The sequence below is a fragment of the Cebus imitator genome, unplaced genomic scaffold (assembly GCF_001604975.1).
Source record: "Cebus imitator isolate Cc_AM_T3 unplaced genomic scaffold, Cebus_imitator-1.0 Scaffold539, whole genome shotgun sequence".
NCBI lineage: Eukaryota > Metazoa > Chordata > Mammalia > Primates > Cebidae > Cebus > Cebus imitator.
This window is the reverse complement of record NW_016107854.1, coordinates 1,049,840-1,064,307: the sequence shown is the minus strand read 5'-3', so window position 1 is coordinate 1,064,307 and position 14,468 is coordinate 1,049,840. Positions and strand designations below refer to the sequence as shown.

The 14,468-nt window shown below is 45.1% G+C and overlaps 1 protein-coding gene across 4 annotated transcripts in view; it reads left to right on the top strand.

Annotated features, from left to right (window-relative positions):
- Window positions 1–14,468, top strand: part of TRABD2A (TraB domain containing 2A) — a 59,858-nt gene that overhangs the window by 36,045 nt on the left and 9,345 nt on the right. Inside the window, exons 3-6 of one of the 4 annotated variants that reach the window (XM_037733600.1) lie at window positions 3,037–3,183; window positions 6,016–6,190; window positions 13,002–13,109; window positions 13,353–13,436. In XM_037733600.1, coding sequence (XP_037589528.1) covers window positions 3,037–3,183; window positions 6,016–6,190; window positions 13,002–13,075 — 396 coding nt within the window. In that variant the 3' untranslated portion in view covers window positions 13,076–13,109; window positions 13,353–13,436. Of the gene's footprint in view, window positions 1–3,036; window positions 3,184–6,015; window positions 6,191–7,096; window positions 7,908–13,001; window positions 13,110–13,352; window positions 13,444–14,468 lie in introns of those variants that run through there. The other 3 variants (XM_017514955.2, XM_017514954.2, XM_037733601.1) reach the window with 3 other exon arrangements.

The window sequence follows — 14,468 nt, the reverse complement described above, 5'->3', positions numbered from 1 at the left end:
AGTGCTGGGATTACAGGCTTGAGCCACCGCGCCCGGCAGGAACTATATTTCTTGATCTCTTAGGTCAACGGCTTATCTTGTGCTGGGTTTTAATCTGTGAGAGGTTTAAGGCCTTTCAGAAGTAGTTGGGGTATAAATAAGCACAAAAGAAAGCCATGCTTCCCCTGGGTTGTTACTTGGATCATTGCAGCAGCTTGGAAAGGAAAGGCGTGTGTTGATTACAGGAAATCGTGCTAGAGATTTAAAAAGTACATTTCTGTGGCTTTTAGCAACAAAAGAAAGATTCAGCACCAACTCTGATGCACAGTTCACTGTTCAAACTTCCTTAAAAGAAGAGTGTTTATGGTATGGCCTCCTCATCACAGTGCTAGGTGACACGGGGTGACCTCCCTCCTCTCCAGGCAAAATAGAAAGCAATGATCCTGGGATGATCAAGGCTTTTTTTATTTGCTTGTGCATGGGCTGTCCTGGCAAGCTTGAAACCTGAGTTTAACTTTGGGCCTCTGCCTTTCATCCTTTTCCCAGAAGCTTCTATGATACACCAGACCTCCTTTCCACTCTTCTTTTCAAGATTTTTCTTGAAAAACGCCCCCTTTTTCAGGTAAAAAAAAAAAACTCCATTAACGGCAAGAATCTTGCCTTGTTCATGAGTGTACCTTCAGTGCTTGGAAGAGTAGGCATATAATAACTACTCATTGACTGAATTAATGAATAGAAGAAGGGATGAATGAACAAACTTTAGGATCATTTAGCGCTTGACTCGCCTTGATTCTGTCCTTGATTAGTTGACACAGAATGAACTCTCATGATACCGTTCATCATCCCTTATGCCCTTCCATTCTTGATGTTCAGTCTGTCACCCACTCAGTTTCCAGAATCCTAGAGTAACTCAGGATCACGGTTGGCATTTTGCTACCCTTCTTCTCACCCCCTCATCTCCTCCAACTCTGCTGTTCCCAGGCCTTCTGGTCCTTGAGGACCATGGGACCAGAAACCTGTCACTGATGACCAGCATTAGCCAGGTCACTGTCCTAATGTCCATCTTCCACCAAGGATAGTGGGTAATTCTCAGTAGGGAAGTATCTGATATCTTAAATCATTATAATGCACTAAACGCTCCAGTAGTCATTTTATTTTATTTTATTTATTTTTTGAGATGGAGTCTTGCTCTGTTGCCCAGGCTGGAGTGCAGTAGCACAATCTCAGCTCACTGCAACCTCTGCCTCCCGGGTTCAAGCGATTCTCCTGCCTCAGCCTCCCAAGTATCTGGGATTACAGATGCCCACCACCATGCCTGGCTAATTTTCGTATTTTTAGTACAGACAGTGTTTCATCATGTTGGCCAGGCTGGTCTTGAACTCCTAACCTCAAGGGATTCATCCGCATTGGCCTCCCAAAGTGCTGGGATTACAGGCGTCAGCCACTGTGCCCGGCCTAAAGTTCTTATTGAATCTGTGATGTGGCTCATACACAGTCTGCCCCAATTTGCAGACTGACATGTCTGTTACAATGGGTCAATCTTTTCCAAGTACCAACAAAACCTTAAGAAAGACTTTTCAAAATTAATGAACACTCTCAGAGGAAGATATTTAAGCACCAGGTAACCTGGGCTTGTGCTGAATGCTTTTAAGAGAATAGCAAAGCTCATCAGCAGGTATTTGTAAGCCAATCAGACTGTGATAATTTGGCTTAGATGAGTTAGATGGAGACAGAATATGTGGGACTTTGGCCTGGGCTGAGCATACCTGATAGGTGTTTCATAATGCTCCTCTCTCTCCCCTCCCAAATTGTTGAAGATTTGTTCCTCCAGCTAATCTGAAGTCAGATAGCAATTCTCAATTGTTGTGGGAAGGCCCTAATTGTATGGCTTCAGAATGCAGGTGCTTATACCTGTGGAAGGCTAAGTTGTCTCATTTAGATCAGTTTGCAGACAGGATGTATCTACTTCTCTGGCAGGGCTGTGATCCTGCATGGACTAGTCTGTTCTCACACTGCTAATGAAGATATATCCGAGACTGGGTAATTTGTAAAGGAAAGGGGTTTAATGCACTCACAGTTCCACATGGCTGGGGAGGCCTCACAATCATGGTGGAAGGTGGAGGAGGAGCAAAGGCATGTCTTACATGGTAGAAGGCAAGACAGCGTGTGCAGGGGAACTCCCCTTCATTAAACCATCAGATCTCATGAGACTTATTCGCTATCAAGAGAACAGCATAGGAAAGACCCACCCCGTGATTCAATTACTTCCTACTGGGTCCCGGTGATGACCTGTGGGAATTGTAGGAGCTACAGTTCAAGATGAGATTTGGGTGGGGACACAGCCAAACCATATCAACATTAGCTAGCAGTGCCACACTGATGGTTGAAAAAGATGTGTATAATGCATCTTAAATCATTACAATGCACTAAGCTCTCCAGTAGTCATTTTATTTTACTTATTTATTTTTTGAGATGGAGTCTTGCTCTGTCACCCAGGCTGGAGTGCAGTGGTACAATCTCTGATGTAAAACCATCAAATCTCAGGAGACTTATTCACTATCATGAGAAAAGCATGGGAAAGACCCACCCCCATGATTCCATCACCTCCCACCAGGTCCCTCTTACAACATGTGGGAACAGAGTATGCTGGGTTTCCCAAAGTTCCTGCCCAGTCCTTTATGTAATTGGAATCCACTGGTAGGCGTGTCTGTGAGTCCCCAGCCCTCTCCCTGCCCCACCTCCTGGCTTCTTCAGTCATTCCTCAGAAGCCAGCTCTTGGGTTCCCTCACCTCTTGGTCATGCCAATGGAAGAGTTCCAGGTTGTCGTGTCCTTCATAAGGCAGTTCTCCAAGTGTGTCTGATTGGGGCTGATTTGGGAAGGCCCGTCCTTTTCTTTGGACATTGTTCGGGGATTTGTGTTCCCTTCTTTTAGTAGCAGTACCCACATCCTTACATAATGAGCACAGAGGTGAGGGTAGTGCAAGCTATGGACAAAAGAAATAAGATGGCAGCAAACAGTTGCCTTGTTAGTGAACTTAAAGAAGTCCTTTCTTTCAGGTCATCTTTGCTTTGAACCAGACCCTCCTGCAGCAGGAAAGCCTGCGAGCGGGCAGTCTTCAGATCCCCTACACGACGGAGGATCTCATCAAACACTATAACTGCGGGGACCTCAGCTCCGTCATCCTCAGCCATGACAGCTCCCAGGTGAGTGCCCTTTCCGTCTGCCAAGCTCAGCATGCATTTAACTATAAGAATAAAAACTTACCTAGCAGTACCTGTACATCCTGTGTACAAAGGATGGAGGTCATGAGGGCTCTAAAAATAAAATGGGCAGATTTAGATGTCATTAAATGAGACACTGCAGCTAATGAAGGCTTTACAAACCTTGTAAGAACAGAGGGGGCATTGATGAGGGTTAATTCTAGGATCTCAGCCAAAGGATGAAGCTTTGAAGGATTTAGCAGTGGGCCACATGAACTAGCTTTGGGGAAGGGAAGGGTTCTGAGTCTGATGGCCTCCTGGCTGACACAGGTCACACTTGCAAAATGATGGCGCAGAACTTTGGCTGCAGTTTCAGTGGCCTCTAGGAATGTGTGAGCATAATATAACTATGTATTCATGGAATACCTACAGGGTTGGGGTGTTGGAGCTGGGAAGGCTGCTAGCATTTGCAGACGTGGATTATTGCATCCTGTGGTATTGCAGGATGAGTGTGGCTGAGCTGGTGGAGTGAGTGTTTGCCCAACTCAGGCCTTACCTATGGGCCATCGAGGGGAAGGAAGCAGCTGGTCAGGCCTCAGAAGATTATAGTCTCCTTCTAGGAGGGAAGTGGGATGGATCTTTGTTGTGCTTTTATCAAGAGGCTTCTCATAGGACAAGCCATGGTGCCTTCCCCTGCTCTCTAAGACTGCATCCAAATGGCAAACACTAGCTAAACTTCTGCGGTAGGGGAGTGTGTTGTTTCCCCCAGCCAGGACCGGCGTCTGCATGCATGAGGACACTGGTGAGGGGAGACAGGAGCTAGTGGGTGTGGGTGATGCTGTCCAGGTGTATGTTAGATCTGGGGACCCAGCCATAAGGAGACATGTATGCACATGAGAGCTGAAGAAGGAATAGCAGCACTGGGAAGAAGGACAGTACAGGCTGAGTGGTGCAGCATCAGCACAGGAAGGTGACATTTCATTAATGACAGAAGCATCAAAAGGCGTAATGAGCATCCCCAAAAATCTAGAGGAAGAGGAAGTCAAATCAAGACAAAGTGAAGCAGGAGGAAAGGGAGAACAAGAAACACATTAAAGAAGGAAAAATAGAGTTGTCGGTGGTGATAATTCTTACCTGCACTCTTGCTGGGCGTAGGGAAAGGGGGAGAAAAGTCAAGATCAATTGGGAAATTGACATTTGAAGCAGCAGAAAAAAGTTAATGTGGGCAGCGGATTTGGTAGTTACATGGGCAAATGGTGAGGCTGATGGAGCAGATGATATGAATGTCTCTTGCATTTCTCTCCTGTGGCTCTCCTACCTGACCTGCCCGCAGGGCTCCTACAGGAGGTGTGGGGTGTCAGAGAATGTGCTGCCACTGTGAGTGAGGACCAGGCGGGCCAGCAGGGAGTGGTGCAGGCTTTGGGTAATATTTGGAATTTAGAAGGTAGAGCAGGATGTCAGAGGAAGGTCACCCTGTGTGACATTGCCTCCGTGGAGAGGGGGGCTCTGCTGAAGAGAAGAGATTTTGGGAAACGGGCAGGAGGATCTTACATAAATGACATGATTTTTTGAAAAAGTTGACAGAGTAGAAGGTGAAGGCTGGTTGATTTGAAAATGAAAGAATATCATTTCAAGGCAATCGTGGAAGGAGATCTGTTATCCATAAGATGGAGGTTAATATTATGTAATAGAATCTGAGGACTTTGGAAAGGTTTTTTGAGAGGCTGCTGGAAGCAGCAGCAGCAGCAGCAGCAGGCAGGGTAGCTACTGACCAAGGTGGTGGGTAACATTGTCAAGTCCCTGCATGGAAGGGAGAGCATGCACCTGGGGGAGGGGTGGGAGGCTGAGGTTTGGGAAGCCAGACAGCTGAGGGAGTGGGGAAAAAACAGAGTGCAGCCTTACCTGTAGCCCTGGACTGCAGGAACCACCTGATTGTCACAATTTTGATGCATTTGCATGCTGTCATTAGCCAAAATACTGAAACTGGCTAACATGTGTACCAGAATCAAGTGAAGTATTTGCCAGGACGGCAAAGAACACTGGGGAAAGCAAGGGAGAGAAATAGAAGTGGAGAAATAATGAAAATGTAAAGTATAGGATTTATAAAACATTTAAGTATTATAGAAATTTCATGTTTTTGGTAATAAAATCTAAAATATGTAACTATATAAAACTGTTTTTATAAGAAAACCATGTGTGAATCACACAAATTAAAATTATGGATGTGTGATGAAAAGATGGTGTCCTTTTTTTTTTTTTTTTTTTTTTTTTTGAGATAGAATCTCACTCTGTTGCCCAGGCTGGAGTGCAGTGGCTCACTGCAACCTCTGCCTCCTGGGTTCAAGCGATTCTTCTGCCTCAGCCTCCGGAGTAGCTGGGACTACAGGCGCATGCCACCACACCTGGCTAATTTTTTGTATTTTTAGTAGAAATGGGTTTTCACCGTGTTAGCCAGGATGATCTTAATTTCCTGACCTTGAGATCCGCCTACCTCGGCCTCCCAAAATGCTGGGATTACAGGAGTGAGCCACTGCTCCTGGCCCGATGGTGTCCTTTTCTAAACATCAGACAGAACCATTTAAGTAAAACAGAAGTACAGTTTTAAATAGCATCAGAGTTCATTCAGTGTACTTCATTTAATATTTGTTCACTTTGGTTACAGAGAATGTGATATAGTTGGAAATGTAGCAGACAGGAAACTCCAAGAATGGTGTCATTCTTCTCTCATCAACATCTTGACCATCTAGGTTGGGGGATTTGATGCTCCAGTGAAGTAACTTTGTTAATAACTTTGTTGCCCCTTATTTTATTTTATTTCTCTTTATTTTCGTGGAGGTTCCCAATTTTATTAATGCCACACTACCACCTCAGGAGCGCATCACTGCTCAGGAGATTGACAGCTACTTACGCCAGGAGCTGATCTACAAGCGGAATGAGAGAATAGGGAAGCGGGTGAAGGCCCTTTTGGAGGAGTTCCCTGACAAAGGCTTCTTCTTTGCCTTTGGAGCTGGTGAGTAGTGGGTCACCTCTAATTAGCCTCTGAATCTGGGGCTTTTCTCAAGAAGGGAATGTTGAGGTGAGCCCCTGCTTAGAGCCTGTGTTAGTCATGAAGTGAGATGAAGGGAGTGACACCGTCCTTGACTTGTTTTAGTTGCAGTGTGGCTCCAGCTGGGGTTGGAGCATCTAGCATGGTTGAAATGTTGCTGAGTGAGCTGGTGCATGAGACTTCACCCACAGCTCTCTCTACACATGAGCCAGCTGGGAAGGCAATTTTCCCCTCTGAAGTTCACACTTAATTTCAACTTCTTCCTGGTACTTTACACTTGGTAAACTTTCACTAAAAATCTGTCTGTCTTTACTCTTCTACCTGACAATAAGCCTTCCAAGTCCAAGGCCTGGGGCTGATACATTAGCTGTTATTGACTGTTAACAGCATACATGGAGACAGAATAGGACAATTACTTGCTTTTGTAGGCTTCTTGAAGTAAATTCTGTCCTCTTGAGTAACTCTGACGTGGAATTCTTTGCAGCCTCAGGAACTGAGGATAGAAATGCCAGAGGCTGGACAGTGTGCAGAAAGATCATTTGCTGGGCTGGGTTTTATTCTTTCATATTTTTCTGCTAACTTCATAAACTTGGACAAGTCATGTTCCTCAGTTTCTTTAGCAGTAAGATAGGGGGTTGGAGTGAAGCAATTCTGAAATGGTGGGATGGGGGCCTCCAAAATCCTGTTCTTCCATAACAGCAATAAGAACACTGGAAAAAATGGTCAAAATCAACTTTTCCACAGCTCTGGAAATTAATTAAAGGCTTGCATCCTGGAAGTGTTTATTTAAGAAAACAGGGTGAATTTTGATGGAAATAGTGGGCTTTGTGGCATTTTAATTTGTTCTGTTTTTCATCCCCCTTTTCCCAGCTTCACAGTAGCCTTGAAAGTTAGGAGCCTTGAACTACAGTAGCTGTGAAAACCATTTGCCTAATGGTTACTGGAGGGGACAGAATGGGTTCAGAGTTCCTCCAAAGCTCCATCCTCAAAGAATCATCACTATTTGATATAACTAATAGCTCCCTAAAAGTTCCATTTCCAAGCTTGTCTTCATTTGACCTGACTCAGAGCTTGCTCTGTGTGAATAGCCGTATTCTTAGGGTGTTTGTTGAAAACAATCAGTGATAGCTGTTTAACATCATAGTTGCTGGAAATTGCAATATTAATTGAAACTACAAGGGGCTGCCCAAAAAACTTAAAAGGAAAATCCCATAGGGGATTTTTAAAAGCTCTAACGTATTCCTAGAAAGCCACATGCATGAGAAGGGCTGTGCACATGCCCAGGAGAGACCTGAGGAGGTCCTAATCTCTCACCTCTGGCTGCTCTTGAGGCTCTGTGCAAGCAGAATGTGAAAGCTAAGGAAGGGTCATAAATTGCCTGCATAACATCAAAGACATGCCCCAAAACTCACACAGCTCCTCTGCGAAGGCTGGGAAACTTAAGGAATTTAAGGAAATCTCTGTTTAGTCATTAGCCAGCCACTAAGCTAACTGAGCAGATCCTTCAGTGATCATACATGCAACAAAGAATACAGACCTTAGAGACTTAGTACTGGAAAATCACTAAACAAACAGCAACAACAATGTACCTGGAAAGAGGGGATAGGAGATAATGAGTTCCAGAGTTGGTGTGTTAAAATTATTTAATGTCTGGTTTTCAATGAAAACAATTATAAGACACTTAATATGTTTGATCTACTAGAAAAAGAGCATAACAGTAGTTGTTATTATAACTATGTTCAAAAAACTAAAAGAGGCTGGGCATGGTGGCTCATGCCTATAATCCTAGCACTTTGGGAGGTTGAAGCAGGTGGATCACCTGAGGCCTGGCCAATATGGCAAAACCCCATGTCTACTAATAATACAAAAATTATTCAGGTGTCGTGGTACGTTCCTGTAATCCCGGCTACTCAGAAGGCTGAGGCAGGAGAATCACTTGAACCTGGGAGGCGGAGGTTGCAGTGAGCCAAGATCATGCCACTGTACTGCAGTCTGGGTCACAAGAATGAAAGTCCATTTCCAAAAAACAAGAGCAAACCCCCCCGACCAAAAAGCTAAAATAAACCATATCTAAATAATTAAAGTTTGAGAACAATATCTTACCAAATACAAAATATCAATAAAAATTATTTAAAAAGAACCAAATAGAAGTTCTGGAATTGAAAGTGTAGGAACTGAAATGAAAAATTCACTAGAGGGGCTGAACAGTAGATTTGAACTGACTGAAGAAGAATCAACATACATGAAGATGGCCGATTGAGATGATTCAGTATGAGAAAGAGAAAGGAAAAGGAATGAAGAAAAATGAATAGATCTTCAGATACCTGTGAGACATCCTCAAATGTGCCAATGTATACCTAATAGGAGTGCCAGAAGACAGCAGAGGAAAAAAATATTTGAATTAAAAAAATGCTTGAAAATGTCTCAAATTTGATGAAAAACATTACTTTGCACATCCAATGAATGAACTATAAGCTGTATAAAATAAAAAGTTCAACACCAAGGCATATCATAGCCAAACTGTCAAAAGCCAAAGACACAGAGTCTTGAAAACAGTGACAGCAAATCAGACAAGGGATCCCCAATAGGATTAACAGCAGATTTCTCATCAGAAGCCATGCAAGCCAGAAGGCTATGGGGGACATATTCGAGATGCTGAAATAAAAGACTGTTAAACATTGCCACATCCAGCAAAACTCAAAAACGAAGGAGAAATATGTTGCATGTGAGCTAAATTGAATTTGTATCTGCTATTGTAGGATGAAGTATTCTTTAAATGTCAATTAGATCAATTTGATTGATGATGCTCTTCAGTTCAACTATATTCCCTATCTGATAATTCCAGAGTCTCTATTATGTCTGAGCCTGGGTCTGATACTTTCATTGTTTCTTCAGACTGTAATTTTTCTTGTCTCCCAGTGTGCCTTGTAATTTTTAATTGAAAGCTGGACATTATGTATCTGGCAATGGAAAGCGAGGGAAATATGTTTTTAGTGTGAGAGTTTATGTTACTCTTTCTCAGAGTTGGGCTGTTAGTGTTTTGGTGTGGTCTGAGTGTTCCTTAAAATTCATGTGTTGAATTATTTCATTATTATTGTCATGGTATTAGCAGGTGGGGTCTTTGGGAAGTGATAAAGACATGAAGGTTCCACATTCATGAGTGGATTCATGCCTTTTAAAAGGACAGGAGGAAAGTAGCTTAGGCTCTTTTTTTGTCCTTGTGCCTTCCACCATGTGAATATTTAGCATGAGCCCCTCCTGCCATGTGAAGACTCAGCAAGAAGGTCCTCTGTTGGGCGTGGTGGTGCATGCCTGTAATCCCAGCACCTTGGAAGGCCATGGCAGGAAGATCACTTGAGCTCAGGAGTTTGAGATCAGCCTGGTCAATACAGTGAGACCTCATCTCTACCAGCATTAAATAAAAATTTAGCCAGGCATAGTGATATGTGCTTGTAGTCCCTGCTACTTGGGAAGCTGAGATGGGAGGATCTCTTGAGCACTGGATGTTGAGGCTGAAGTGAGCTATGAACATGCCACTGCACTCCAGCCTGGGTGACAGAGTAAGACTCTCTGTATTAAAAAAAAAAAGCTCTCATGAATGCCTATGCCTAGATTTTGGACTTCCCAGCCTGTAAAACTGTGAGAAATAAATTTCTATTGTTTATAAATGACCCAGTCTGTGGTATTTTGTAACAGCAACACATACTAAGGCATGTTTGCTGTGAGTCTAGGTCCCAGAGGCTTCAGTTTCCTCTAGTATCCTCTAGTTTTTCCTTTAGTTTTTTGTCTTTGTATTTTCTTAAGAACTCTTCTTAAACAGAGTCTGAGTCTTGCTGCCCTTTCACCTGTAATCCACCGTTATTTTACTGGAGCCCTATTGATGTGGTGCTAAAGGAAAGGTACCATTTCATGTTCACTAGGCCGTGATAAAAAATGATGAATAGGGGCCGGGCGCGGTGGCTCAAGCCTGTAATCCCAGCACTTTGGGAGGCCGAGGCGGGTGGATCACGAGTCAAGAGATCGAGACCATCCTGGTCAACACGGTGAAACCCCGTCTCTACTAAAAATACAAAAAATTAGCTGGGCATGGTGGCGTGTGCCTGTAATCCCAGCTACTCAGGAGGCTGAGGCAGGAGAATTGCCTGAACCCAGGAGGCGGAGGTTGTGGTGAGCCGAGATTGTGCCATTGCACTCCAGCCTGGGTAACAAGAGCGAAACTCCGTCCCCCCCCGCAAAAAAAATGGTGAATAGTAGAAAGTTTTGGTGAAGAAGATATGGAGAAATTAGCACCCTCATACATTGCTACTGGGAATGTAAAATGGTATAGCCATTTTGGAAAAACCGTTTAGCAGTTTTTCAAAATTAAACATTGGGCTACCATTTGACTCAGCATTTCAACTTCCAGACATATGCCTAGGATAATTGAAAACATATATCCATACAAAAATTTGTACATGGATATTCATGGCAGCATTATTTATAATAGCCAAAAAATGGAACCAATCCTACTATCCATCAGCTGACAGAGATATTTAAGGTGATATATACACACAATGGAATATTATTTGGCCATACAAAGGAAAGAGGTACTGATATATGGTCCTACGTGGATAAACTTTGAAAACATTATGCTAAGTGGAAACAGCCAGTCACAAAATCATGTGATTATATTTATATGGAATGTCCAGAACAGGCAGATCTATAGAGACAGAAAGTATTAATAGATTAGTGGTTGCCAAGGGCTGGGGTCAGGAATGATGAAAATGTTTTAAAATTAGATAGTGGTTGTGCTTGCACGACTTTCTGAATACACACAAAAAATCACTGAATGGCATACTTTAAAGGGATGAATTTTATGTCATGCGAATTCTATTCAAATATTAATGAAACTGTTATAGAAATATGAGGGGTTTGGCTTCCACATCATGCTCATTGAAAAGTTCTGCCACAAAAGAAATTGCAGTTTCTGCCCTCAGCAGTGCCCGTGAGTATATGGTAGTTTTCTTCTGTAAGCCCTGTGTTTCATGTCTGGATTAGGCACTGTGTACACATTTGCACTGTCTCAACAAGTGGCCTCCTGTAACAAAGCTGTTAGCCTGGGCCTCACCCTTGAGGTACCACAACAGGGGTGCAAGCCCTAGATGAGGACGTTAGGAAACAGAGCCTGTGGGGGGCGGTATCCCAATGCACCACCCCGGGTCTGCGTGGATGGAAGGTACCCAGGTGCTGGAGTGGGGCTTTTGCTTTCCACTCCTGCCAGACTTAGGTGAGCCCCCAAAAGCTTCCCCTATGTCCAGTGCAGGGGTAAGGAGGCTTTGGGGAGAGGGTAAAGTCAACTGGGTTCTGGGCTGGTGGGAGTTTGGGGCATAGCTTGGACTAAGCAGTTTGGTGGATGAGCCCTCGGATTGGGGCTTGCCCAGTACTCCGGGCTTGATTTGTCATACTGATGCAGTGCTAGAGGAGGGCTCATAGCCCCTGGGCACTTCGGGCATTGAGAGTGCCCAGGAGCTGTGAGCTCCCGTCTAGCACTGCCTCCTTCTAGGGCAAAGTTATCTTCCTGTAGCCACTTTCTCTCTGTGCTTTCTGAAGGCTATGTTGAGCAGAGGAAACGATATAAATTGCTCCCAAACACATGACTGTGTACTTTTAAAATTTAAAAGCTGTGTGGCTAGCAAACTTTTAATTGCGAAATGAGGATAACCGAAAACGGAAAATACTGGAGTTTTAAAATCAAGCAGCAACTTTTGTCATGGGGATCTGGATAAAATGTGAAGACTGGAAATGGAAATCACCTTTGGAGTAGAAGAAAGATTGAAGTCAGAAGTGCTAAGTGGAAACTATAATCACTTGTTCTATGAATTGCCAGTTATTTGCAAATGAATAACCTAGGATGAGTGGTGAAAGACACACCCTTTTTTCTTACTTAGGTGTAGATCTGAAATCAGCCCGTGCTGATTTTTGGCTCCCGTTTGCCAGGGGTACTTCTCCAGTGGGCTTAGCCTCCTCTCCTGCCCCACATTTCTAGGTAACAGCTAGCGCCCCTGCACTGGCAGCTGTATCTGGTTAGGATCTGGTCTAGGCTGTGGGGAGGAGAGGGGAGATGGGAGGGAATGGTTTTGCCAAACTTCCCTTTCTGAGCCCCTGCTGACCCATGAACACCCGCTTTGATGCATGAGGGTGAAAGGGAAAGCAGGAGCCATGGGCCTTCTGCTTCCTTCTCGGGCCTGTTTACTGTGCTGCCGTAGGCTCCCAGGGTTCCCTGGCTGGGGCTCCTGAGACCGTAGTGGGTTTGTCCTATGCAGAAACCTCCAAGACGGACAGATCTTAGATTACGTTGCCTTTGCTTTTTCTAGAAAGTGGTGATTGGGGAAGTAGCCATTCCTTCGGTCCCACCAGCCTCCCTGTTTTCTCAGAGAGCACATTTACATTTCATTCCTTCCTGTAGTTGGGAATTTCCTTTTTTTTTTTTTTTTTCAATTGGGACAGAGTCTTGCTCTGTCACCCAGGTTGGAGTTCAGTAGCGTGATCTCAGCTCACTGCAGCCTCTGCCTCCTGGGTTCAAGCAATTCTCCTGCCTCAGCCTCCTGAGTAGCTAGGATTACAGGCACCTGCCACCATGCCTGGCTAATTTTTGTATTTTTAGTAGAGATGGGGTTTTACCATGTTGGCCAGGTTGCTCCTGACCTCAGGTGATCTACCTGCCTCGGCCTCCCAAAGTGCTGGGATTACAGGTGTGAGCCACTGTACCTGGCCTGAATTCTTATATTTTCTCCAGACCAGTGTCCTCACCTTTCAGTATCCTGCTCACATATCACCTCCTCTGGGAGGTCTTACCAGGTTGCAGTTTGATGTCCAGGCTTTCCCCTTAGCTGTGTGACTTCAGGTAACTCGCTGCATTGTTCTGATCTTCAATGTCATCGTCTCTGAAATGCTACTGATGCTCCCCACCTGCCTTGCAGGACTGTTGGCAGGCCTGATTCCAGAAGCTCTCCGGAACTGTAGGAATAGTTGGACAGATAGGAATGGGACTTGCCGGGGTAACTTCTCGGTTCTAGGGTGTGTCTCTGGGGAGAGTGTCTGGTGGTCCCAAGAGCTGTAGCATTTCTGGTTGTTTTTCTCACTGCAGGTCATTTCATGGGCAACCACACAGTGCTGGATGTTTTGCGACGTGAAGGCTATGAGGTAGAACACGCCCCCGCTGGACGACCCATCCACAAGTAACGGTCCTGCGCTTCTGTCTTGGTTGGGGAGCTGAGACCCTCATGGGGCTGCCTGGGCATGAGGGTGGGCTGCTATCTTGAGGAGCTCCAGAGAACCCCTGTTTGGTCATTTCCCCCACACTGGACATTTGGCACCAGCTCGGCTGGCTCTGTGTGGCTGGGCTGTGTCGGACGTGGTTGGCAGGAAGGACACTCTGGGGTGCAGAGGCCACACTGGTCTTCTCAGCAGTGTTTGGGGAGTGGGGGAAGGTGAAGGGAAGGTTGTCCAGGGGTCGGGGGTAGGGGGGCTAGCAGGGGAAGGGAGGAGTAATTAGGCTTAATGTTCAATGTTCTTTGACCCAGGTGTTTTGTGAGTTTTCAGGAGGCAGAATGGGGGAATCGGGCCATGACAGTGGTAAATAGGCCAGAGGGGCTAGGGGTGCAGGAAGTGCATGTCTGGCGGCTCTCAGGGGCAGGAGAAAGCCTTTTCTCTTTCTCTGAGCTGTTTCCTCCTCCCTAGGTTTATTTTTCTCTTTTTCTTTCTTTCTTTTTTTTTTTTTGTCAAACTGCCCCCTGCCCCCACAGACCTTTCTGTAAAGAACTCAGGAGGCCCAGCCCCCGGCCCCTCAGCAACGCTGTCTGCCCACTGGCCTCCCAACTGGTCGTCCGTCCTGCTGGGCCCCAGGTGTCCTTCCCCTTCCCCTGTAGTCATCTGCTCGGGCTGTCATCGCCAAAACCACAGACTGGGTGATTTCATCAACAGAAACGCACTTCTCACAGCTCTGGAGGCTGGAAGTCCCGGATCAAGGTGTCAACGGGACTGGTCTCTCTTGGGATCTCTCTGTTTGGTTTGTAGATGGCCGCCTTCTCTTCCTGCCAGCACATGGCATTTTTTCCTGTAAGCGAGCGTCCCTGGCCTCTCCTCTAGTAAGGACACCGGTCATATTGGACTAGGGTACTCTTTTGAACAGAATCACCTCTTTAAAGGCCCTAACTCCCAATAGTCACATTCTGAGGTACTGGGATTGGGGCTTCAACATGTG